This window comes from Oryzias melastigma, linkage group LG1, assembly GCF_002922805.2.
Source record: "Oryzias melastigma strain HK-1 linkage group LG1, ASM292280v2, whole genome shotgun sequence".
NCBI lineage: Eukaryota > Metazoa > Chordata > Actinopteri > Beloniformes > Adrianichthyidae > Oryzias > Oryzias melastigma.
In genome coordinates, this window is record NC_050512.1 from 23204227 (window position 1) to 23231412 (window position 27186).

Sequence of the window (27186 nt, forward strand, 5' to 3'; positions counted from 1 at the left end):
TTCCCCAGGCGAGATTATCCTTCCTGAGTCTTGCTGTGCTGGAGGTGTCTTTTCTGCAGAGTGAATCACATGTGAGGGGAAAAAGGGTTTAGATTTACTACTATGAATGCCATCTTTATTGAGAAAAACAGAAGTTAAGAAATTCATCAGATGGGAAAAAAGATGTAATAAACATTACTTTTATGGAGTGTTTTATAGACAAAAATGTGCAGAAATCAGCACCTGCTGGTCATGAGTGGTAATGCAACCAAAGACTATTTTAGCTGAGTTTGATGAAGTTTTCAGGTGTTTTTTTTTGTCCATCTAAAAAATTGAATTATACTAGTAAATGACTGAGATATAAGAAGATTTCCTGTGTTTGGACAGGTTACTTTCATAAAAGAACAAACACAAATCACGTCTTGGACGTTTTACCCCAAATAAAAGTGAAATCATCACATTCCCCTCTTTTTTCTCCTTTGGTACATTGTTTGATTTGCTTACATGGTCTAATAATCAGCGTTTGTTGCAAACTAATTGGATTAGTAGCATGCATTTTCTAATCCGCCTAAGCCCTGAGCTCCCTCATTTGTGCGTGCACACACACACTCGTTTGTAATATTGCACACGTTTGTGTGAATGGTGCTGCGAAGGTGTTTGTGCACATGAAGAGGGTTGGGGGGGGGGTGTCCAGGCAGCAGGAGAACACTCGGCACACAGGTTTCTTTGGTGCTGATGGCCTCCAGTTTCCAGAGGAATTTCCAAACGATTCATCAGCTGGTATGTATCATGGTATTTTCAAGAAAAATTCTGTATTTTTGCTTAATTTACCAACTATTATGAGTATTATGCATCAGTGGAATAGCTGGTTAAGCAGAAAATGGCTTTGATTTTAATCAAAAACGGTCTTCTAACCCAGAAAAAATGCATGGATGTTATTTGTGAAGACATTTCGAGTAGCCCTGATTATAATTTCCTTCTTTTTATTAAAACAGGACCCTTTTGTAGATAGTGAGTGAAGCATGAGCCTGTTATGTAATGTTTTTTTAATTAGCAAACTCTTTCAACCCTGGAGACTGGAGGGCTTTTAATGCTAAGGTCGAAATTTGACAATGAGACACAAAGAATGTTGTTCTGGATAAATAAAGCTTTTTTGTTTCTGGAGGAAATGGGCTGCATTAGTTCATTTACATGAACATGACTTTATGATAAAAGCAGTGTTTTGTTTGACCGAAGAAGTTTCAGTTGTTACTGATGTTAGGAATAAAAATTAAAGCAACGTTCGGATGAGAAAAAAGGAACGGAATCTATTAAAACACCTACATTTGTGGCAGAACAAAAGGCTTTTTGTCGTGGGCTCTGCTTCTCTGTAACACTTTAACACTGTCAGTGAATGATGGTAATTTTACTTGTCAACTGCTGCTAAAATGGGTCAGGTTATGTCTGACTATAGATGATCTCCAGCTGATTTGGAAAGCAGATCTGAGAGGATGTACTGTATACAGTCACTGGGAAACTTCTTTTCTTGTGTCAGTAAAATAATTCAAAGGTTTGTAACTTTTCAAACAAATTGTTTGCACTTTGGTGAGCAGCTTGTTCTTTACATAAGAAAGAGAAAAATATTTGACCTAAATGTTTAACTTCATTTAAAGGGCTTCACTATAAAAAACTCCTGAGTCACACATGTCAAAGTCAAGGCCCGGGGGCCTGATCCGGCCCTCCGGGTAATTATAATTGTGGCTATTTCAACTTGTTTAATTTTGACAAAATATATTTTTATGGAGAGTAAAATACTGAGAGTTATTTAAGGTTTAAGTTGATTTATTCTGGAATAATATTCCAGTGATGTTAAAAAGATCATTTTTTTAAATTTTAAAAAGGTAGTTTTGGTGCATTAAATACATTTTTATGTGGTTTATTTCTTGCATTTCTGAGTATTCCTCTAAATACTTGAACTCTGAGCACTAGTCCCTTTCAACCCTCAAATATGAGCAGATCCTCACAATTTGATGTCACAAAGTGAGAACAGAGTCCGCACTGCCAGCACCTCCCCCAGGCTAACATAAACACCTAATTTTTCCACAAAGCTAGCAGTTCTCAGCAGCTAGCTTTGTCACTCAGCTTACAGTGCTAAGCCACTAACTTTGCCACTCAGCTAGCAGTGCTCAGCCGTTAGCTTCCCTGCTTAACTAACTCAGCAGCTAGCTTTGCTACTCATCTAGTGCTGCTCAGCCGCTAACTTCTCCACTCAGTTAGCGGTGGTCCGCCAATAACTTCAGCGCTCAGTTGGTGGTGCTCAGCCAATAACTTCACTGCTTAGCTAGCGGTGCTCATCCACTAACTTTGTCACTCAGATTAGATGCTAACTTCAGCGCTCAGCTAGCGATGCTCATCCACTAACTTCAGCGCTCAGATAAGATGCTAACTTCGACGCTCAGCTAGCGATGCTCATCCGCTAACCTCCCTGCTAGGCTAGTAGTGCTCAGCCGCTAGCTCCGCCCCTCAGCCAGTGGTGCTCAGCTGCTAGCTTTACCGCTCAGCTTGCAGTGCTCATCCACTAACTTCGCCGCTCAGCTAACGGTTCTGAGCCACCAGCTTTGCCGCTCAGCAAGCGGTGCTCAGTCGCCAGCCCCGGCCATCACTACAACCAGTGTAGCGATGGCAGAGGCTGCTGAAGACAGATATACAGTATGCACACCAATCTTTGTAAAAGTTCAAATGTTTTTCGTTTTTGTGGGCGAGATGCAGACATGATGCTGAAGCCGGCTCTAGGTTGACGTCATGAAATGGGCGGCACCCACAAGCAGCGAAAGAGATCAAGTTGACTTACTTCTGGGAAAATAACAAGAATAATTTCACAAATAACTTGTTATTTAGTGTACCAAAGATAATACATGATTATGTGTATGGACATGGTTTTCTCTGAAAGTGTTAAGAAATGTATGATACAGGTTTGTGAATATGAATGTACTGATAACTTTTTGCTAAGCATATCCTGGATAGATATTATGTCAGTGAATCAAATTGTTATTAAAATAAATTGTTAAAAGCCTGGCTGCAGATGGGTTTTGCTCGGCTGTGAGGTGAGGTGAATATACTTCCCATATTCTGATCCTTAGATGAGGCGGTTGCATTTTATTTGTCCATCCGTCCAAGTTCATCAACGATTAGTCATTCACAGGGCTGTGATCCACGCTGCCTTTAATGATCAGCCACTGCGTTGGAACCGGGCCTGGACGGAGGGGCTTGGCAAAGGACTGCTGTGGATGCATGTGAGACACGGCAGAATGGAGGCTGAGAGTGTTTGTGTTAAAGAGGCATAATTACAAGAGCATTTTTGATCCATTGCACATCTGGAAATGAAAAGGAAGAAATAATAATGGAGAAAGAAAAAAGAAAATTCAATAATCAGACATTCTATGGTCAGTCTCTTTGCTAGTTTAGACTGTGTGAGTCTGTGTGTTTTCCAGGCTTTAAGGTGATTAAAGAAAGGTGAACTCAGCAGAAAACTTTATACTTTGCTCCTGGAGCCAGAACTTATTGCAACAGCATTCTCTCTTTCACCTCTTACACTCCAAAAAAAAAAAATAAAATAAAATAAAACCCTGATATAATGAGAGGATTTTTTTCCTGTGTCAGTCTAACACAGCTGTTTAAGCTAATACAGAAGCGGGTGACAAATTAACACGACATCAGAAGATTGCATTTGAACTTCATGCCGCTGAGAGCAAATTTAAAATGTCACGTCACATTTTCAGTTTTGTCACACTTTAAGGATGGGATGGATTCTCTATAATGAAATGCAGAAAACCTGCAGCATTAAATATGCTTTGACGTTTTTTTAAGCATTGAGCAGACTAACACAGCTCTGTGTGTGCGCTCTGTTTTTGTTCTCTGACTTTATAGACAGAGGAATGAATGCTGAAAACAAACAAAAACCTTTTGATGGGAAGCTTAAAACAGTTTTCTCACATACAAGGTTTTTGTAGATGGATAAATCCTGCAAAATTGCATTTTTATTCTTAAGACTTAAGACTTTTTTGTGTTTTTACAAGTTAACAAGTTGACTTGTCGGACAGTTGACTCAGCTCTGTGGACATAAAGGTGAATGACATCTTGTTTGTGAACTTTTACATAACTCTACATCCTGAAACTACTTTTTTTCCCTTTCTGTTTGTGATCCGCTTTTGTTTACGGCTTTTCTTCAACGTTTTGCTGTAATTTGAGGGTCAGAATGACAAAAACATGAAAAAATAAGGAAGGATTTTCCCTTTTTGCTCAAGTGACTTATGCAAATCAAAATGAAAAGATGGCACTTAACATTTCAGAGCTGCTCCACAACAAATGTCACCAGCAATCCAGGTGAATCATCATCCTGTGATGCAAACTCACCGTGCCCTTAAATAACAGCGTTTTGTTGTGCAGCCCATGTTAATCACTCTGCTGCTCTCTTCTGTCTTTTGTGTTCCCTTTGCTTTCACACAGACTGACTGGCTCGGGGCCAAACAGCCTGATTGCTCCAAAAAAGCTTTTACATCAGCAGAGTCGCAGCCATGGCAACAAAGCCCGTGGTCTGGCAGACGCGGGGTCCTCTGAGCTCGCTGGATGAGTTGCAGAGTGAAGAGACGGTAAGCAGAAGCTGCGACTGCTCTCCGACAGACAGAAAAGCCCCCAAGGCGGTGCCGGAGGAGGATATAGATGTCCTGGAGTCTGGGGTTGATGCCAGAGCTCCAGACCCAACGATGGAGCCCGCAGATGATGATGATGATGGTCAAATGGCACAAAAAGCTGCTATAAAGTCAGAACATGTTCCCACACAACCATCGGATGTTTTATGCTTTCAGTTTAAGCACACAAATCAAGTTGGTGTGGAGGATTGTGAATTCCCACCTCCACCTTCACCCGGTTCCTTGTCAGAGAGAGTTTACGTGGGGACGAAGGGTTTATCAAACCTGGAGGAGAAGCTGGCAGAGGGGATTCAAGACCCTAAAGAAGTCTGTCAAAAACAGCCAGAAAACCTCGAGCTTGTAGAGAGAAGTCAGGAAACAATTTCAGGAGATCAAGTGGCAAATAAAAATAATGAATCTAACATGAAAAATTCCGGCGATTTGTTCGCTTTAAACTCCCCCCCATATGCTGATGAAAGTGAGGAAGAGGAGGATGCTGCTCAACCGCTCTCCTTACCCAAACAGGAGGGGGCGCTGTCGCCTCAGAGCTCACACAAACCCCCAGCCAGGAACCAGGAAGCCGTGCAACAGGTGTTTGGGGAGGGGCCTCCACCTTTGTCTGCCATCGCCATGGAGATGTGGGGTCAGGGCGGGACGGATAGTGAAGTCTGCGTTTCAGCCGCTGAAAGGCGCAGCAGGGTGGGGGAGAGAGCGGACGGTGAAAAGCAGCGAACAGGTGGGCAGGAAGGGCAGAAAGGGAGCGGACTTGAAAGGAAGGAGGCGGTTTGGCTGCCACGCAACAGAAGTCTGCCAGGAGATTCAAAGACAAGCAGGTTCAACACAGAAACTAATCTCCAACGGAACAGACACAAGATGGAGAAGGACATGTTTGACGACAGCCAGAGTGACAGTGGCGTGTCAGCAGACTTCTCACCCTACAGCTCCATGGACATCCCCTACACCGCTTTTCCAGGAACTGCCTCAGCAGAAACTCCCATCCAGAGGGAGATCCGGCGGGCCATCGAGCGGGAACACAGCCTGAGGAGATCCAGGGGGCTCCCAAACCGACCCACGTCTCCTGAGTACGTGGAGATCCCCCTGAGAAAAACTGTCCTTTCCCAGTCGCTGACCTCTAAGTCAGAGTGGTCCCAGAACAAAGACAGGGAGTTTGCTGGCAAAAAGATGCAACAAGAGATCAACAAGGAGGCTCAAAGGGAGCACGACCTGGTCAAGATTGGGAAAATCCCAGGTGTTTATGACAGAGGAACAGCCGGCCAGTTAAAGGAGAGGAAACAGGTGTTTGAGGCCTTTCAGGCAACTTCTGATTCAACTTTCTTGATGACGGTCAAAAACCATAAGAGTCAGTCCTCCGTCTCCTCCGACGGTACGGATGCTTCCACCCTGGAGGAAACCAAGTCCGAAACATCCACCTGTAAAGACTCCGAAGTGGAGAGGAGACCCAGCTTCGACTTGCTGACGCAAACCCCCGCCGGAGGAGGAGGACTGAACGGCCCGTCCTTCAGACACCCGGACCCGTCGAAGCAGACAGGTCAGCAGGTCATCGTCTTGGAGCACGGCCTGGTTCCGGTGCAGAAGAGCCAGCTCTTTAAAGCAGAGAAAGTGTCAGTCATTGAGTCTGAGAGTTCTCCCCTGTCGTGGAACAAGGCAGGGTGGCGGGATGCACCGATGGGAAGACAGTGGGGAAAGGAGGAGGAGGAGGAAATCACACCTAAGGAGAACCCCTTCTTTAAGCTACGCTCTTCAGATCATTTAGTCAAACTGAAGCGGGAAATCCTGCAGGCTCAAGAGAGGGAGAACGAGCTCCGAAACCAGCGGATCAGCCTGTATGGAGGAGGTGGAGAGGCCATCCCTGTTGGGTCTTCATCCAAGGGGGAAACTGAACCTTCAACAGGTGAGCTTTTCCCAAAATTGACTCAATCTGCAGGTGCACATAAATTCTGAGAGTGGAATTCATAGGAAATCATTATTCACCTGACAAACAAAAAAAGCCATAAACTTTAAAAGCTAAAAAATGTAGAGCATTGATATGCTTCAGTCGCTGCCATGTGTCAGCAAAAAGCAGACTTTGTTTCCCAAACTTCTCCTCAAAGTTCAAATTTGTCATTCTCAAAGTGAATACATCTTGTTTTTATATCTCATTGCAACATCCAGCCTTTCCCAATAAGAGTTTCATAAGAAATGCTGTCTCATGAATTCATTCTGTTTGACTCCGTTTGCTGCCATTACAGTAAAAAGCCTCACAGTGTGACGTTCACATGAAAACAAGGAAGTTAGCTTGATTGGAACAGTTTGAAGTCACTAAATAGATTTTAAACCCCCAAAACAGATGAAAAAAAACACAGAGTGAGACCTCGTTGAACTTTGTTTACTGTGGAAAATGATGCTGTTGGTGAAGCTGTGGGAGGCTGAAAATGTTTGCACGCAGCGAGAGGGCAATCAGGTGTTTGTGCTGCATGACGAAAAGAAGTCTCATTGATGCTGGATAGAGTCATTAAAATAAAGACCTTCATTTGATCATTAAAATACATGAGTTGTGTTTGTTGAGTTCAGGCTTTCTTTTATCACATCAATAAGAGAACAAAAAGCTGTGTGTGTGTACACATGGTGTGGCCCTTTCTCTTTGAAAATCAGGCATGTATCATCTTATAACTCGTAAAGCTTTTCACACTAAGCAAACATATTTACTATTTATTTTTTTAATCATACCAATTTTATTATTCTCACTGAACTACTTTTCTTAGTATACTTTAGGGGTTTGGTTTGGAAATTGTATTGAGTATTCAAGAGAGCAATAAAAAGGGTTGGGATGGATTATAGATATCCACTCCTGAAGTGTTAAATGATTAAAAAAGGAGCTGAGCCAAAACAAACAAACATCTAAATGTCCAAATTCCTTCCCTACTCACTATATAGTGGGTTCGCCATTTTATAATGCTGTCTAAATCAATTGAGTACACTGGAAGTTTCCCAAAAGTCTTTGCGAAATACTAGCGTGCATCCATGCTCACTACATTAGTGAATATAGACCGCAATGCATTGCGGTCAAAAAAAATGTTTAAATGTAGTTTTTTGATAAACCATCCACATTTTCATCATACAAAGACGTGTGATGTCAGACAAAAAGGCAACAGGGCCGGAAATGTGAATACTTCCAGTTTAAGAGTTTTAGAACGGCAAAGCTGACAACTGAATGCTTTTTAACACACTTTTACATAAATAATAAAAGGTAACCTTACCAATTTCAACTGAAAAATGTACAATATTTATTTTATGAATGTCCTGCCAAACTGTATTTTCATTTCCTGTCTTAGATTGTTCACAAATCCAAATACAAATCTGAATAAACCTTCAATATTTGAGGTTCAATTGAAAATATTATTATATTATTCTAACAGGTTCTATTTTGCTTGATGTTACTCGCACATATTCTAAGTGCGATCAGCACAAAAACGGATGGAAATTCATGTTAGCCACACGTAACAGGTGCAGCCAACATGCACATTGTGCATGTTTTAACTGCCCCCAAGGCTATATTTAGTGTTGTAATAAGAGGTATTTGTTGTTTTCGGGGTATTTTAAGGGATAATTGTAAAAACAGGAATATTTACAAAGTAGCACAGCGAATATTTTAAGTGCCACTATGAATCCCCTTATTTTAAGCTTTCAAAATAAGAGCGTCAAAGACAAAAGTTTAACTCTGGCCGTACACATTTAGAAAATTACGAGTGAAGAATAATTTCCTTATATTTTTTTGATAGTTTCAAACTAATTTAATCCTTGTTTACCTTTATTAGCAGTGAGCATGGTGTCCGAATTGCATTTAGAATCCAGGGCACTATATAATCCTGCACCATGTAGTCTTCTGGAGGTTAGGATGGGAGTTTAGACATAAATATGTTACTTTAAAAATCAGAATATGATGGTCAAGTGTAGAATTTAAATATAATTTGGATTCATGCTTGAAATTGGTTTTAAGTCCCAACCCAAACATCTTTTGATTTATTGAAAAAGCATTAGTGATCTTTATTTATGGTCATGCCATTTTTAGCCAAAATTTAAAAAACTTGTGTTTTCCTTTACATAGTTTCTGCAGAGTAGCACTAGTTTATTGGAAATTTATTGGAGCAGAGTGCTCATTTCCCATCAACCCTCCCGGAAGTGTACAGCCCCTCTCAGCCTCAACCTTACATTGCTGGTGCAACAAAAATGCAGCAGTTTTGAAATATATATATATATATATATGTCCTCCATCATCAGATTAATGCAACATGTACATGCTAAAACCATGAAAAACTCGATTTTCATCAGAATAGGTCTTTAAGTTGTTGAAAATGTTAAAGTGATGCAGCTTGAACAAAACTTTTGATTTATTGCAGCTCAGAATCGACTACAGGGCTGGGAAACATGGTTTTCCAGAGCTAGAGGTTTCGGCTGTGGTTTCTGACATTGTGTTACATAATCGAATAATGATGCCACCCATTATTGTTGGTCTGAAGTGACCAGAGTGCGCCAATACCCTTTATGACCGTGACTCACTCTTGTCAAATAAAGAGTCTGCCCAACTTTATATCAGTGTTTGCTGCCATGTTTGTTTCCATGTCAACAAATCGGTGCACAGTCGAGTGTCATTCTTTCAGCTCCATCTATCATAAGGATATTTATTCTTAATTTGATTGCCGTTAATGCTGTTGCTCCTCCTGTCTTTGTTTCCAGGACAAAAAATGGGAAAGTTGTCAGTGTGGCCGCCAAGTCAAACGAATGAAGAGGAGATAAACCGATCAGAGGTGCGTTCGCCCTTTCAACCACTTCTTTTATCATTCTTTTAATTGATTAATCATAACAGCCTCTTCTAAAAAGGAAGATGAAAATATAGGCAAATCACATCCAAAAGTCTTGCTTGATTGCAGCAAAGAAAATAAGAAGAAGCTTTGTAAAGTAAGAGGGTCATTTAAGGTTTGTAAACTTGTTTCTTAGCAACACGAAGACAAACAAAAATTGATTGCATTGTTAGATTAAATGAAGGAAAAAGATTGGAGGAAGCTGTTTGCATTCCTCTATCCTCACATCTTCACTTATCTTCACACATAAGTGAAGCTGAAGTAGAGAATTGATGGATGTGTGTGCAGTCAGTGGCAGGGAAAGTCAATTGACCGTAACAAGCAGAGCTGAGTGCTGCTTGGCCTTTATCGGTTGTTTTTTTTCCACATTCTACTTTAATCAAAACCTCCAAAAAATGTTGTTTTATGTAGTTATGTTGAAAGTTATTTATTTGGCCATTGTTCTTTATAATCACAGCATTCCTTTTGTTTCTTTACTCTAAGGTTTTCATTAATTCTTGGACCCCGAGACAGAAAACTCCACTGGTGCAGCGCTGGGAAGCAGGGCTGGTCAACGGCTACAACAGGGAGGATCCCTGAGGAGGAGCTCACAGAGACCACTAGTTTTTTTTTTTTTTTTAATCTGGTGTTCAAATTAAAGCAATAAAAGATTGGTGTAAAGAGGTGCAAGAAGAAACTCGGATAAGGGAGCAACAGTGAAGAAATGCAAGAAGGACTTTAACCAGAAGGAATTCAGAGACTGGAATAAGCAGATGATGAACTAAAAAAATCCTTTAGGAGTCTTAATGAGGAAAAGAAGAAGTCAAATCAAAGTACAGAAACTTGGCTGTTTCTTTGTTGTCTCCCTTTATTGCTTCATTGTAAAAAAAAATGTTGTTTTTTTTTGTTTTATTTCTGTAAATTTTAATGTATTACGAATTACAAACAAAAAGCATTGACTGTATAAAACAACTGGACAGAGTGAGACATCCCACTTAGATAATGGTTTACTTCCGGCTCAATCAAAATTTTTTTGGGCAAAAAAGATGCTGCCATGTTGGAGCCAGACAATAAGCAGTGATTGGTCTAACTCGGTCTGAATCACTATGGCAACCACTTTCACCAATCAGGACTGAGCTTGTTGCAAGTTCACTTGTACTGTGCTTGTACTGAGGCTTCTGATTGGTCAGTTTATAATTTGCGATAAATACAAATGTCAAGAAAAAATTAGGATAAGCAAGAACATGCTATAAAAAGTCATAGAGCAGGATTGGTTTTTCTGACAAATGGAATAACTGAGTAATAGCTGTTTATTTCTCAATAGAAGTCTATGGGATTTTGTCTTCTTGAAGCCAGCAGGTACTTCCTGTTTGGATTTGTGAGGGGATCAGTTCTCTTATACAGTCAATGGTTGGACGTCTAAATCTATGGACTCACCTGGCATGTGATGCACTAAGTGCAGGTTTTTAAATGTGCATTTAGTTCACACTGAACAAGCAGGGAGGGGCTTCTTCTTCTTTTGCTACTGTTTACTAGTGCATATCCGCCACCTGCAGTTGGAAGAGACTTGGTGCAAAAGGCCAAATCTTGCAATTCTCGCTATAGGTTTTTTCTTTCACAGCTCTATTCCGATGTATGAAAGAGTTTGTATCATATAATTCTGTCCGGGAACAAACTTCATTTAATAATTTTCTTCTCCGTGATCAATTTTCAAAAGGTTCAGTGAAATAAAGGGGATGCCAAACATCACCACCAAATCTGAATCTCTGATTGGTCAACGTACAACCTGGTTTGATTTGCAATCTGTGTCCAGAAAAAGATCTTAGAATGGGTGTAGCTACACGTAACCATGAGTTCTTAGCACGGAATCCTGTAACATTACGCATCCTCGCAAAGTCTTTTTATTGGAAGTGGCCCCTTGAATCCACTGGATTCCCAACTGTTCCTAATTGCTGCTGATGAATTCCTAGTTGACCGAACACACCAGATCCTGGTGATCAGCAGCAGTTAGTGCAGAAACATGTTGAATATAAACATACATGTGGGCCTCAGGGACCAGAGTTGGGCACTTTCTCTTTCACTAGAATCAACTTGTTCTCGTTTCAAGAGTGTCAAATATGAATTTCATGCCATGTAAGGCTCTCACGAATCTTTCCAGTGTTATTGTATTTATAAATTAAAAAGAGTAAATCTTAAACTTGGACATAAAATCCTTGTTTTGCATGTCATTTTATTTTGCTGATGACTGAGGCAAAAGCTAGTTATGCTTTATTTCTAACAAAATGCACACGTCAGGTTCAGACATCAGCGTTCGCTACTATTTTTTTCTGCATTTTTTGCACACGTCGGCTCCAGCAATCCCTCGTGAACAATGAAGTCCAGGATCTTGCACTTTGACCCTTTGGCACTCAGCTCTCGGACGCGGGAATTGCACCACCAGCATTCCAACTGGCAGATCATTATCCGGAGCCATCCAGTGATAATAAAGGTTATTTTCATCTTTACTGTCTGGTGTGATTTCAAACATCATCTATGCAATAAACCTGATTCTTTTATTGTATCTGTCACAAGACCATCGGCTGAACTTTGTGACTGCGTTAGAGACAGTAGATAACGCGCTTGTCCGACTTCTGCTTCACTGTCTCTGTATTTATCTGCACAGCTTGAAACTTACCCAAATAACACCAAAGGTGAGTAATAGTTAATTATTCCTAACTAAAATGAATCTCAGGGCAACAAAACCCATCCCAAAAGACTTCAATAATATTACTGACAGTATTATTGTGATCCAGAATGGAAAATTTATATTTTTGTTTTAACCTTTAATTTTCCGCTTTATCTCCTCACAAATTCACATAAAGATTTATGCAAATTCATTTTAAAATTGAGTGAAAACGTACAATACTAGTGGCAGCTCTGACTCTATTGTTTGCCCCCCCTCCTTCCTCTCGTCTACATGAAGTGGCACAGATTATTCCAAAAGGTCACTCATTTTTTCCCACTTCTCCTGAGTTTTGCCGTTTTTTTTGGCACAAAATAAATTATTAAAAAAAAAAACTCCTTCTGCAAAATACTTTAACACCTCCTCAGCTTCCTTTTAAATAATTCATGACTTCAGTCCAACAGACTCGTTCATTGTAATAGTGGACCTGCATTAACTACTCAAAATTATTAATAAGCTAGCTAAAGACAGCACTGTTGCTGCACTGTTTGCGGCACATCGTCAATGGTTGGGCATTAAACTTAAACGAAGACAAACTTTAGAAAAATAATTTTGGTTGAAGTTACATCTCAGTAAGCGTTCCCCCTTTTTTTTCTTTCAATGGATGCAAAGCATGTAGGTTTGCAAAGCAAAACTTGCTTTCAAGGTTATCTCCTGCTTGGGCAGCTCTCCAGATGTTTGTGCACCATCTGCACCTATCTGTCACCTCCACTGCAGACTCATTTCCATGAGATTTCGCTATCACCTGCTGGCTCGAGTTCATGGAGCAGTACAGCAGTCAAAGTTACTGTCATAAACGTTTAAAGATCCACTCCAATCATCTTTTGATCTGTTGTAAAAGCGTTCTGGTGGTCTTTAAATGATGATTAAGATGTTTTTATTAAATATATATATATAAAATTTTCCAGGACATAGTGTCTGCAGAGTGGCAGAAGTTCAGTAGAAATTTGCCTTTGAAAACAGACATTTGGCATGGAGTGAGCCTGCTCTTCCTTCCCATCATCCATTTGTTAATACTCACTCCCGCTAGCTTACACCCCCCCACAACCCCAACCTAACATTACCTGTGCAACAGAGCAATATCTGAGCAATCCAGCAGTAAAGCCGGCTCGGACGAGGAAAATTAAGATGAACATGGATCTATTGGTCAAGAAGTGGATGCATCAGAATGTAGCAGAGCAGGGAACTCCATTGTAGATCCTACGTCACTGCTAAAACTACAATTACAGTATTTCATTTTTCTTCATCTGCTCCTGATTGGAATAAAGAAATACACAGAAAGGCAATTTTAAGCTGAATTCTCTTCACGTATGCCCTCAATCATGAGAAAAATCCCACAAGACCATGTTACACTTAATTAATTAATACACTTAATTAAAAAAATGGATTATTGACATTTTATGATGATTACCAGCTCCTAAAAAGTGCATTTTTTGCACCACTGATTGATCTCCATGGATTTTCTTTAAAAAGAAAAATCAGAAAACTGTTGAATAAAATTGAATAATTGTCTGTTTCATTTTCTCTTTAATCAAACAGAAGTTTAATCTGAAACAGCTGCTCGGGTTGTTCATCCTTCCTGGATGTTGGCGCATACGGAAAAGAGATAACAAAAAGAAGGGACAGATAAAACGAGTGATAGCTCAGAAGATCCAACGAAAACATTTAAGGTGATCTACAAAGTCAAAGTACACCCGTGCATCATTTATTGCTCCGTCTACGTGAACTTTATTTGAGACAGCAGAAGAAGACACCACCTTTGAAAGCACAACATAAAAAAATAAAACAAACTGGAAGTTGTCACAGTTCTTATTGATAAATCTCCTGGGAGGAACGTTTGGAATCTGTTCTGTTTCCACAAAAATGAAACAAACCAAGAGAAGGAGACTGTCTACTGTGAAGCACGGAGGAGGCCTGTTTATGGTCTGGCTTTGCTGGAACAGGCTTTCTGAGGTGAAAGATGCTGCGTAGAGTTTAGTGGGAAAGTTTGGTCACAAATCTTCCAACAGGATGGTGAACAAAACACAAACAATCGAGAACTGCAAAGAAAAAAACTGGAATTTTCTAAAGAGTCCTTCAGTGAGTATGTGAGTATGGATCTCAATCTTTCTGAACATTTGTGGATGGAGCTGAAAACAGCTGTCTAGAGTTTCCACTTCTCTGAAAGTTGAAGCATTTTGATCAGGAGGAGTGGACCGAAACATATATTGACAGGTGCAGACGTCTCAGTGACAGATACAAAAAAAATACATTTTTCCAGATCTGTTTTATTAGTTTGCATTTTCAAAAAATTCTAAGAAAAAAAAGTTATTTCTAAATATGCGCTAATTTTTCACTTTTTTTTCAATTAATTCTTTTGTTATTTTTATGTAATTTCAAGGTTTCTTCTAATTATTTTATTCACATTTATTTTAACAGGAAGTCCTACTGAAATAAGATCTTTTTTCCAAGGAAGACTTGGACTGAAAGACGTAATCACAAGAAAAAAATAGAGTTAAAACAATAAAGTAAAATAAAATACAACTAAAATGAACAGTATGACAATAATAAAAACTATGAGTAATACAGTCAAGCCAATATATATTTACATGTATACCCATTGAGTATAAGTAAAAATAATTACAATGTTCATCACAATTTTAAAAGCAAGACAGATTTACTTCATAAATTTAATATTTTAGAACATTTTACATTTTTCGAAGTACTATCTTGACTAACAAGTTTGAAAAAAGTGAAAAAAAGCGCTGACTCAGCATGTAAAAATAAAGAAAAAGTCAGAAAAACAGAATCTTCTGAGAAGTCACCATGATTGTAACAGGAAGAGACGTTTTTATATTTTATGACAAGAATGAAAAGAAGAATAGATTGATAAGTCACACAAAAGGGAAATGCTTTAATGGAAGAGCAAGAGAATGGACAGGAAAAATATCCAGAAGAATAGAGAAGGAATGAGAACATGTACAAAATTATATATTTTTTATTTTGGTCATGTTCTCCTTCAAGTTTTGTCCCTGTCAGTCACACCAGGTTGAGGTTGTAAATTATTCAAAGCTGTCATGATTTGTGTTAATGGTCCTCAATACATTTGAGTGTCTGTTTCCAGTTCTCTCTCACCTGCTTTTCTTTTAGTTCATGCTTTATGGTCACATTTAAATTTACACCACCAAACTTGGTTTTCTGTCTACCGGATCTTTTCTTTCCTGACAGCTTGTTTCAGAAAATTTAATTCAACGTTGTCACCTATAGATTTCCATTAAACATTCAATAGGCATCAATGCATAGAAGTCTATTTCTCTTCTCTGCAACTATTTCCCAAGTCATTACATTGCTTTCCCATCATGCCTAGCTTTTTATTGTGAAATCTATTCCAAAACTGCAAAAAATGTCATCTTCAAGAAACATTTGGTGAGTACAAAAGGCTTGAAATTCTCCGTTGCTATGAGACCCTCATGGTATAATTGATTGAACTCCCAACCCCAAAGAACGCATGCACTAATGTATAACATCATAAATACTGACTTAAAAACTAAATATAATCATAAAAAATAATAATCTTGAAGGTGCATGGATGGTTGTTTTCTTTAGACTTCTTTAAACCTTTAAAATGTAACGGAGGACAATATTCATAGAAGATCTGTGATGCTAAAAGACGATCTAAAACTGGATCACTTTAGTGTTTCTGTGGCTTTCTACATTCTTATTTTAGGGGACTTTTAAGTGTTTTTAAGTGCTCTTTTGATTCTTCTGAATGAACATGCAGTTCACACGTGAAACTGCTTAATATATATACTAGATAGTTATTTATGATGCACGTTTCTGAGATCCTTTAATCCCAGTTAGATACAAGAACACATTTTGGAATGTAGAATTTACAGATTTCTAGTTGTCTCACAGTGTTTTTTTTTTTTAAATAAATATTTAGTAAATGTTTTAAACTGTACTCTAAGAGAAATCTAAAAACATTTTAACGTTTAGTGGCTACAGGTACTGTGGGGTTTTCGGGACCGGATATGACTGTTTCTGTTTTCACCCTTTGTTTTTGCCCCCTCACCTGTTGATTTCCTTCTTACTTCCACCTGCCCTCTTAATTTAAACAGCTGTGTTTCATTACGTTGTTATGTTTATAAACTGCCTGTTTTCCTGCACTCGTCGCCAGATGGTTCTGTGCGCTTTCTCGAGTGCTACGAGCTTTCCAGCCTTGTTTTTGAGCTGCTACTTCTCATAGTATAGATTTCGAGAAAGTAATTAAACTCGATTCTAAGGATCATCCTGCCTCTGCGTCTGTGTCCTACCCCGTACCTGACAGGTACATGGTATGATCGGATTGTGGATTCAAACCCACAACCATCCAGCCTCAGCCAGACACTCCACCTCTAGGCCAATGCTAACAGCAAACCTGAAGAGCATTTACAGGATGTTTTATTATATTGCATTTTACATATTATGATTTTTATGTCTTTTTTGGCACATATTATCCACATATTGTGTCTTGGGATGTCTCAATTTTTGATTACATGATCGGAAATCAGGACCGATTCAGACTTGGTTAAAGTTGAATGTTGCATTCTGATCTGAGATTTATCAATTTGTTTTTATTTTAATTACATATTTAATCATTTTTGTCATTATTATGATCAGCACTCTCTATTTTTAGCTTACTATTAAAGATAAAAACTTTGCCCATGATGTTCACACTGGACAAGTAGGGAGGGGGTTCTTCTTCTTTTTCTTTTTCTACTGTTTACTAGCTCATGTCTGCCACCTACAGGTGGAAGAAGCTAAGTACGAAACGTCAAAGCGGTGTAAATCTTGTGTGTCAAGCTCCAGACTTTTTATTTCAAAGTTCTATTTGTGTCGTAAAATTTCAGCCAAACCACATTTATCAATTTCTCCTACATGATCAATTCTCAAACGGTTGGCGCTTCAGTGAATTAAAGTGGACGCATCTAGACGTCGCTACCAAATCCGAGTCTCTGATTGGTCAAAGTTAACCTTGAATAGCCACGCATTTTGTATGTGGAACTGGAACGTGAGAATGCGGAAGCTTGAAACGAACGTTTCCATAGACTTTTTATTGAAAATGGTGAGCTGAATGTAACTTAATAAAGAAACACAATAGAGTTATCTGACATGTCCAGTTGACATCTACAGTAAATGTGCTTTATTTTAGTTATCTGGCAGACATCTTGTGCCCAGTGGGTGGTGGGAGTGTTTGGGTGCAGAGCTACTGATGCTCATTGTGAGATCTGACAGCAGCATGAAGAAAAATATATTTTTATTGAACCTTTTTTCATATTTTTCGTTGATGTTTGTGAGAAACTGAATGACACAGAGTTTCATTTTGTTCAGGCTGTGCTTTAAACCTTCAACACTCTGTGAGGCCTGTGCTGTGTGAGACAGGAGTATCTCATCATGCTTTTTATTTGACTCTTTATTCACATTTCTAGAGTTCTTAAATAAACGAATCTATCAGAATCCTATCTAGTGCTTCATGTTTGCATACACGTTTTTTCTTGCTAAAACAACATTTTCAAATTATTATTTCTACTAAAAGTTGTATCCTAAAGCTCACAGGACAATCCTCTGCTGGTGTGGTTGGATTTAAGTTTGTCAACTTGTACTTCCGAGCGCTCTTATCGTTATTTTGCCTCTCGGTTAAACAGATTTGCCTACAGTAATCCCCTTATCTTCAGCTGCACATCTCCACTCCTGCACATGGAATTTAACTATGACTCACATGTGCAGGCGCTTTATATTGAACATTTTCACATCTTCTCTGTTCACAAACAGCCATCTGCATACAAACACCCTACCTGAGTGTTTTAGCCACTGAGTGACAGCTCCGTGTGAACAAACCTAATAAAATTTATGCAACCCAGAGCTCATATGGTGCTGCGTCCGGGAGTGTAAAGGCAGAGTTAGTGTGCATCATAAAAGTAGCATAAAAAGGTTAAGCTTTAGGTAATTCTAACTCCTGCATTTATGTGTGAGTCTATTTACTTTATACAGCGGAGGATTTAAATGAAGACTCAGATGTAAGCCGGAGACGTTACCAGGCTGTTTAAACAGGTCAAGGTCGCAGTGTTTCTTTCACTATCAGGAACATGATAAATGGCCATAATTTAGTTCTTCTGAAAAGCTGTCTGGCATTGACAGGATATATAAACAGCGCCCTCTGCAGGCTGTTAGCCGACTGTTAAGCAGATTTAGAATTTTTAAAAAAGAGACATTTTGACGTGCACATTTCAGCATCAGGAAAAATAAAATAAAATAAAACTAATAATAATAAATAAATAAATAAATAAAAATAAAAAATAAAAAAAACATTTCAGCATCAGGTAACCTTAAAATAAAATTATATCCTGTGACAGTTTATATCAGTACAAAAGTGATTTCCTAAAATCAAAATTGCTGCTCTTACAATTAATTCAAATAAATGTATAATTAGTCATTGAAACAACTGATCAGAGTATATATCATTTAAGAATGTTTTCATGAAAAAAACATTATTTTATTTAGTTAAAAACACCATTATAGACTTTTTGTACGTTCATGCAGACTTTTAAATTCAGATTATTTATTCCTTTTAATAAAAAAAAGTGACGTCTTTTTGCTAGGATTTTGTTTAAAACACTTGTTTTTGTCTTCGTTTTACTTAAAAATAGCAGTAGAAACCCATAACCCAGAATTTACTTGAAATTTACAGAAACTTTAAAGTAAAAAATAAAAAATGCCTCTCCCAAGCACCTCGAACTTAACAGTATTTACTTTGTTTCTTGAAAAAAAGATTTGCAAAAAAATGTAGGTTAATAGGATGCTACAGCTCAAGAATGAGTTACTCTGATGTTTAATTTATTTTTATTTAGCTAAAATGTACAAAGCATGAATAAAGAATGTAAACAACAATTTTACTAAAGTGAAATACTGTTTTGTACTAAGAAAATTAATGACAAGAAGACAAAGACTAAAGTAATTTATGATTTTTTAGCATAAAAGTTGAGTCTTTAGAATCATAAAAACATTAACTTATCTTAGCAGAAAAATTGTAATAAAACCAGTGATTCCATTAATAGCTTAACATCAAAGAAGCATCATTTCCTGTCTGATTGTACAGTCACAAGCACACAAATCTTTGAAAAAAACAATACATTTTCCTGTCCTGCTGTGAAATACTAATTGATTCTACACAGATAAACTCTGATAAAGTGCACGCACACACACACAAGCACGTGTGTGGAGGAAACTGGTATTTCTAATGGATCTCGGTGGTGAATGTAGAGAGGGGGTTCCACAGAGATGATCTGGAGGCCGTTTCCGTGACCCCGCTGTTCCATTCCTGCACACAAACAAGCGGGAGAGATCTGAGCTTCATGCAAGCTTCCTGTGGCAGAGTTCATTTCCGACCACTGTGATCACTGCTAAGTATGGCTGCTTGTTTCCTGACTGACACTGACTCAACAACAACTTGGAGTCAAGGTGGTTCAAAATATTACTACAAATCAACTTCATACCCTCCTTCTTTTGAGACGTTTACTTCCATTTAAATCATTTACTTAAGTGTTTAGGAATGAGGGTTTTTGTTTTTGCTCATCTGTGGGTTAAACTTGGTATTAAATTTAGAGAAAACAATCATTATGGCGTTGTATGGCCCTCGCCAGCGTCGCCTCCCATCACCCCATTTTGACCAGCACTCACATGCTGAACAGCTGCTTCAGGCCCTTCACCCTGTTCAGAGCTACATGTGAAAAATTCGCTAAGGAAAAAAGACAAAATGGGGGCTTTTCTGTTCTTTTGAAAAGTTATTTTTAAACTGTATTGTTCTATTTAAAAGCTAAAAACTTACAAATTATTTATATTTTCCCCAGTTTTTTTTTATTGTTAAATATTTTGATTTATTTTTGCATCATAGTTACTCGTTTCTTTTGGTTTGTTGACTGTTTTGCATTCAATTCTTCACTTTTGATTTAATTTCAATCATCTAGTCTTAATCTATTTTCCATTTAATCAAACTATTGTCCTAATTCGAAGTAATTAAAAGGGAAACATACAAAAAAAGCATTAAAAACAATTGAGATTTTAGGGTACATATCGATTTTGACAACGATATTGGTGATATTGACCGGTACCGGATCGATACCCAAATGCTCAGTATCTCCGAGCCCTAATCAAAATCCCAAAGAGGAGCTTGAATTTGTAGCTGGTACAAAATGTGTCTTTTAATTTTTTTAATTCAAGATGGTGGCCTCTCCTTGTTCTTGAGGTCAACGAAACATCGTTTTTTGTTGTTGACTTAACCTGGTGTCGCGTGTTGGAAATGTGTTGAAGATTGCTTGAACAAAAGTTTTCTTTTCCCCATATTGCCACAAAATGGCTGTAGGTCTTGTGGCCATCCCATAATGATTTCAAAACTTCCTTTTATTCTCAACTTTTATCCTCGATTTCAATTCTGTTGTTTATTTATTTATTTTTTTAGATTTAAGAGATTTTGGTCTAATTCATTTGAGAAGGTTTGGTCTGTTATGATGTCATCATTTTTTTATTTTTATTTTTTTGAGGTAGGGTGTTGTCTACTATGTTAAAAATTCCTTTTCCACTTGATGCTAGGTTTGTGTGAATTTTGGAGGTTTTTTGAGTATGTGGTTAGAAAACTTAGATTAAAAAAAATTGCAAAAACATTACAGTCCTCACAGTCCTGGACTGCTGCTGTGGGATAGAGCAAGGATGAGATCATTTATCAGGAAAATTGTAATCTATTTAACTTTTCATTTATTTGTGTAAAATGCATCATTAAAATATGTGCAGATTCACCTGTGCATTTCTTTTCTATTAAACTTTACAGCAACTGTTAATAAAGGCTGAAAAAAAAGAAGTGGGGTTAAAAAGTTTAGCATTTTTAAATGCTTTAAATAATTTGTTTTTGTTCTATTTAGACCAATCAGTTCTTTAAATTCAACCAGTGGTCTGTTCTCAATAATATGATCAATCTGACCAAAAATAATAACTTCCTCACATGAATCCCTGCAGGAAAAGGTGAAAGCAGGTCTAATTAGTGAATAGTTTCATGGTTATTTGCATTTTGACCGCATTCTGTCCTGGGTGATGGTTGTTCAGTAGGAGTGCACGGAGGGGAAGGGCGCCTGAAGGGAGCCTTTAGTCAGATGAGAGCCATTCATCAAGCTAATTAATGAAAGTGATCACAGCTAATGAGACGCGTGCTCAAACTCTGCACACAGCACTAATGAGGAGCTGTGTGGAGCTCACAACATTTCGGGGAGCGTCTGGTTTGTTTGGTGGGAGGTTCATGCGTGTGTGTGCCGTCTGTGCCCGACTGTTTACAGCATGAAGCTGGGAGACGTTTACAGTTGTTTGTAGCTGAGTCTTCAGCACACATACCAGGAGTTCCAACAGACACAGCCCCTTAGCAAAAGTAGCACATTTTAAGTTTAATTTTGAGTGTAAGCATACTTTAAACCATGTACATGTCGTGTAGGTAGTAAACTAACGGAATACTTCTGTTTTAGGTGATTACTGGTATCGTCACTTTCTAGAGGATCAAACTTATCAATCAGAGGCTGGAGTATTGGTTCATTGATTCCTCATATTTATATATTTTCAAATGCAGTGAAAGACTGAAGTGCATCTTTACCTGATATGTAAAACTTGTTCGTCGGAGAGTAAGATCTAAAAATACACAAAAGATCCCAATCAGAAGAATCGATAAATAATTGCAGTTTTGTACAAAATTATGTTTGTAGAAAAATATGATGAATAAATGAATGAGTTGTCATTAGAAGAAGAAGAAAAGAACTCACCAACGACATGGTCTCTACCATGAACTTTAGTCCAGAACTGTGCTTCCTGCCTAGATCAGTGAAGCAGAACTTTACTGCACAACGTCCAGCATTCATTTCACATCCAGAATGACAATTTCAGAGTCAAACTTAAAACTTTTAGAGTTTTTCTTTTTTTTTTAAAGTTTTAATACAGTACCTCTTCTTCTTTTTCTCAGCTGCTGTTTTTACTGGAACAAAAGATGAAGAAGCGAAAAGAGTTTCAGAAAAGCTGACGACAAAGTCAGAAATTCTTGTTCAAATTACCTTTTCTGTGAGCCACCACAGCTATGATCACCAGTGAGCAGAGGAACAACACAGCAGCAGAAGAAGCGCCCAGCAGAAGAGGCCAGTCCACACCTGCAGTACGGACACACATGGAAGTGCAGATCCCCTTGATGAAGCCACATTTGCAGTGATCTTAGAGAGCTTACCTGAAGAAGATGATGGTGAGTTTCCTAGAAGAAAAAAAACAAAAATCAAATTCAGACTCAAAGTTTCCCTAAAGGGACATTAAAGTAAAAAAAGAAAAATTGAAATAAAAAAAAAATCATACTGGTTACTAACTGGTGTTCAACAAATACTAACTGGTGAGTGATTTTGTTGTTAAAAAAAAAGTTAACTTAAATTAGAGAAAAAAATTACTTACATTTTAGAAAAGCAATTTTTTTACCTCAATTTTTAGAATTATTTTAGCTTCAATTTTTAGCAAAAAAAAAAAAAAAATCAATTACTATCTGGTGTGCACCAGTTAGTAACCAAAAACACCTTTTTACATCAATTTTTAGAAAAACACATTTTAAGCTTAATTTTTTATATATACTTTAATTTTATTTTAATTTAAGACTTTTTTTTTCAATTTTAGAAAACAAATACTTCACTTTTTTGTCAAATACATTTTTACTTCTATTTTTAGAAAAAAAATAGTTTAATGTTTTATTTTTATTTTTTTCTTAATTTTTAGAGAAAAAAACGTTTTATTTCAATTTTTGAATATTTTTTTTCTTCCATTTTTAGGGATTTTTTTTTTGCTTCAATTTTAGACCAGATCAATTCTACCTCTAATTTTAGAGAAACATATTTTTCAATTATTAGAGAAAAAATTTACTTACATTTTTAAAATTATATATATATATATATATATATATATATATATTAAGTAAATTTTGTTTAAAGCGAAAAAAGGTTTATTTATTTATTATTGTGCATCAGATGGTAACCAGATTTTTTTTTCTCTACATTTTTTTTCTACTTCCATGTCCCTTCAGGGGCTCCGTTCAGACTAATATTTCCCTGCATTTCCGTTTCTAGTCTCTACCTTTAGTCACAGACACAGCCACGCTTCTGTCAGAATTGCTCCACATGCTGCCCAGCAGGACGCTGTATTGGCACTCATACAAAGCCACAGAGGAGTCTTGGACTGGGAGGGGGAACACTGCTTGATGCTGGGTTACTGGAGTCCTTTGGGTGGCAACAGGAGCTTCATTGTCTGCCAGGAAGAGGGAGAACGTGGCACCGGGGTACGCAGCCGAGCCGGCGCAGAGCAAGTGCCACACATCTGTCTGCTGCAGGACGAGGCTGGGCGTTGGCAGCTTGTCTGAGGAAACAGAGGTCCAACAAGATGATTTGTTGATGGAGGTTAATGCCCAAATATTGGACTAGAATATTCTTAATACTTTATATAAGGAAACTGCAAAAAATCATCAAGAACATTCTCACCTGCAATGATGATTTTAATCACATTGCTGGCGGTTGAGTTAACCAATCCCCGTCCTTTGGTAATCTGGTAGAAGCAGGTGTACTCGCCCTCGTCTCCTTTCCTCACTGGTCCCACTGTGAAATGCCCAGGCAGTGGGGTGTCTGAAACCCGACTGGCCTTAGGGCTTAGGATGACCGATGTAGACCCTGCAGGATGAGAAGTCCTCAGCAGGAGAAAAGATGAAGGCTTCTGGGACTGGGATTGAGACTGGGATTGAGGAGTGGGGATGCTGCAGCTGAAACGGAGAGTGGCTCCTGGTTTTACCACGTCTGTGGGGGGGTCCACAGACAAGAGCGGAGGGGGGATTGAAGGCAAGACAGTAGGGGCATCATCTGCAAAACAAAAAAAAGAAAGTCATATTTTTTTCTAAATGAGAAGTTAAAAACATGTCAATTAATATTTTTGATTTATTTTATTTTTTTAACTTTATTTATTTTACCATTGACTGTGATAAATGACCCCTAAAGGACCAAAATTTGTTGCAGAATAAAATGCTTTTATGATGCAGTGATTATTATTTTTTGCTGAATTGCTTGTCTTTGTGATATACATTTGCCAAATTTGGAGCAGAACCACAGTGAGTAACTGTCACCAGCAGAGCGAGTACAGTTGTGTTTGATGGTTTGTCTGTGTGAGAGGGTGTGTGTGGTTTCCATACGAGCTGCAGGATGTAACTACTACCAGACACACCCACAGTTCTGAGGACAATAAGAGACCGCAGAGAGCACCTGCATGTGGCAGTGGGTTTTGTGTGCAAAGTGAAGCGGATGGGAGTGTTTATTATTTTATACCATGGTGGCTGGCTGTGAAACGAATCCCATCTGAAAATGCACTTTGATTGTTGGAACGTGGCGTCAAAAACAAACTAACCGTTGTGGTCGTCTAAATCCAAGTAGGGACTTATTAAACTGTAGAGTCCCTGCTGGTCCTTGTACAGGCAGCAGAAGATTTTAGGCTTTTCCGTGTCCACCCTGACGGTGAACTGGACCTCCTCAGCCCCATACTGTAAGTTCACTAAGTCCACCTCCACAAGACAAGAAAAAAAAAGTTAGAACGAGTTGTTAGAAAATATACACACATATATTCAAACATCAGTACCTCCTCTCTTTCCTGGAACAGCTTGAACAGAACTCCATGGTTGCCTTTTGGGGCCTGACAAACCAGAACCACAGAATAGATTGACCTGACTTTGACTTTTAAGGTCGGTGTTGGAAGAGGGGCCGGGGACGTCGAGGCAAAAACTCTTCCTACTTAAAGAAAAATAAAAAAATACAGCTTAAAATTATTTCATAGAATGATGAAAACGTCTGACTCAACAATGGATTAAGGTGAGAATTTGTGTTTCAACAAATTTAAACAATCGAAGGAGTCACAAATCCTAATTTCAAAAAGCTTTGCTTTAAATTAAAAAAGCATCTGTCAATCCAAGTTTAATATTAAACCACATTAAAATGCTGAGATTAGTTCTCACAGCTTAAATGTTAGAAAAATGTACACAATCTTACCCCAAAGATGAACAAAAGTCATGGCATAAAGCGCAATACATCCAGTTCTGGGAATCTGCATTCTGGACTCAGAGGAAGAAGAACTGACTGGAATAAATAAAGCACCTCTGAACCATGTGCTTCTTTCTCTCCCTCTCCGTGTCTTCCTCTTTCTGTGTTTTCTTTAAGCATCTGACATCCTCTTGAAGGCAGAGCAATGGGGGAAGTCGAACCTGTAAAAACGCTTCCTTTTTAGGCGATGATTAGTAGTGTGGGATTAAAATGTTGACTTGCTTCAAATTAACCACAAAAACACCAAGAAACATGAGCTCATGAGTAAATAGATTTATTTTGAGCATGAAAAAGGTGTGATGAGAGCTAACCATGCAGAGCTTTGATGTCAGTAACAGTGGAGATTTTTTTTTTCTTTTTTATCAAATGTTGAAAAAAATGGCATCAGTAGTAGCTGACCAGCTGAATTGTGGTCTCCTTCTTCCGTTTGTCTATGAGAACTTTCAGACTTTTTCGTTTCAGTTCTTTCTCCTCTGCAATACCAGTTTCCCCATTTTACCAACCAAAGCATTAAACTAATATCTGTCGAAAACAGAGTGAATGAAATCTAGATTTGTTGGATCTAGACTTCTACAGATCTGTTCAGTTTATGTGAAGAGCTTCTGACTTTAACTGTTAGAAGATGCTGTGATTCTGGCATCAACCAGAAGAACAGGTCACAAAAATATTTGTGTAGTTTTTTTTTTTTTGACTGTAATACTCAGGAAACATGGAAGTTTTCAAAATTGTCTTTAACTCTATTGTGAAAAAGGTCAAAACAAGGAAGTTGCGCATTCGTTTTTGACACAATAGAAAACTCCAATCAAAGTAGCAGAGAAATTTAATGGAGCCAAAATAAAGATATTTTAGAAAATATATTAAAGCTGAACATTCACATTTTCAGTCCCCTTTGCACTTTTATTGTTTTTAAATTGTGAAAATGTAACTTTGACTCGAAAAATCTGCAAATTTGTCCAACTTCATTACAGTTATGAATAATAATGTGAATTTCCTGCAGAATTTTGGTGTAAATCTTGAATGGTTCTGACTACAACCTGCATTGTGTCTGATTATAGTCATGGTGTTTTTTAAAACCAAATATGATTATGAAGAAAACATTTCAGACACTCATTGTTGTTAATTCAAATGGAAACACTCTTATAATAAAGGATTTGGTGGCGTTGCAGAGTGCCTGCATCCATGTACTAACAATAATTGGTAGTAAATTCTCAGTAACGGTAAACAAAATATAAATATTCACACTTTCATTTCTAATATGAAATAGACGATATTGTAAAATAAGTTACAAATCTGCATAAAAATGACATAAATCATATGTAAAAGTCAAAATAAATAAAAAACTACTGAAGTCCTTTGTTTTGTTTTTTTAAATCATAGCCTTTTCCATCAATCTGTTAACTTCTCAGCTACTTTTTTATCATTCATTTTTACCTTTACAGCTTATTGCTTGTCATTAGGAACATCACGGAGATTGTGATTAGGACCCAGAAAAAAATGTTCTTTTACATGAAGAAAGTTTTAAAAACGTGAATCCTTTGAAAACATCCCCTGTTGCAACTAAAAAAGGAAATATACATCGATGAATAAAGTGAATAAAGTGCATGCTGCTGCTGAATTACTGTGGTATAAGTTGTTTTTTTTGGCTTTAATATCAGTGCCAAACAATTTTCTTTTAATCTAGGCTGTTGTGCAAAAATGTCTTCACATAAAAATGTTTTAATAGCACAAATCTCAGTTTTTCTGCTGCATGATATTGTCCTACATTGGCTAATCCCACTGGCTGCTCTGTGGCAACCTGACCTACTATTGTGGAGTTGACGTCAGTCGACACACAA

The 27186-nt window shown here is 37.9% G+C and overlaps 2 protein-coding genes and 1 long non-coding RNA gene across 4 annotated transcripts; 2 read left to right on the plus strand and 1 right to left on the minus strand.

The window, feature by feature from the left end:
• The first annotated feature begins 703 nt into the window (after nucleotides 1-703).
• On the plus strand, nucleotides 704-11694 carry si:ch211-207j7.2. Its single transcript, XM_024289271.2, has 4 exons — nucleotides 704-759; nucleotides 4465-6558; nucleotides 9381-9451; nucleotides 9989-11694. Exons 2-4 carry the CDS (start codon nucleotides 4533-4535, stop codon nucleotides 10082-10084), a joined length of 2193 nt encoding a protein of 730 aa, XP_024145039.1. The 5' UTR covers nucleotides 704-759; nucleotides 4465-4532; the 3' UTR covers nucleotides 10085-11694.
• Nucleotides 11695-17769: 6075 nt separating this feature from the next.
• Nucleotides 17770-26923, minus strand: LOC112157302. 2 transcript variants are annotated; one of them, XM_024289975.2, is made up of 11 exons: nucleotides 25301-26923; nucleotides 24894-25045; nucleotides 24666-24819; nucleotides 23756-24127; nucleotides 23355-23633; nucleotides 22471-22494; nucleotides 22304-22396; nucleotides 22197-22227; nucleotides 22019-22068; nucleotides 21853-21887; nucleotides 17770-19542 (listed from the first exon to the last, which is right to left on the minus strand). In XM_024289975.2, exons 1-11 carry the CDS (start codon nucleotides 25359-25361, stop codon nucleotides 19459-19461), a joined length of 1335 nt encoding a protein of 444 aa, XP_024145743.1. In that variant the 5' UTR covers nucleotides 25362-26923; the 3' UTR covers nucleotides 17770-19458. The 2 variants fall into 2 exon arrangements, with proteins under 2 accessions (XP_024145743.1, XP_024145744.1); XM_024289976.2 differs by having other exon boundaries at nucleotides 24894-25042; nucleotides 25301-26922.
• On the plus strand, nucleotides 22347-25065 carry LOC118599087. Its single transcript, XR_004948373.1, has 2 exons — nucleotides 22347-22485; nucleotides 23348-25065. It is a non-coding gene; the product is annotated as an uncharacterized LOC118599087 (long non-coding RNA).
• Nucleotides 26924-27186: the final 263 nt, after the last annotated feature.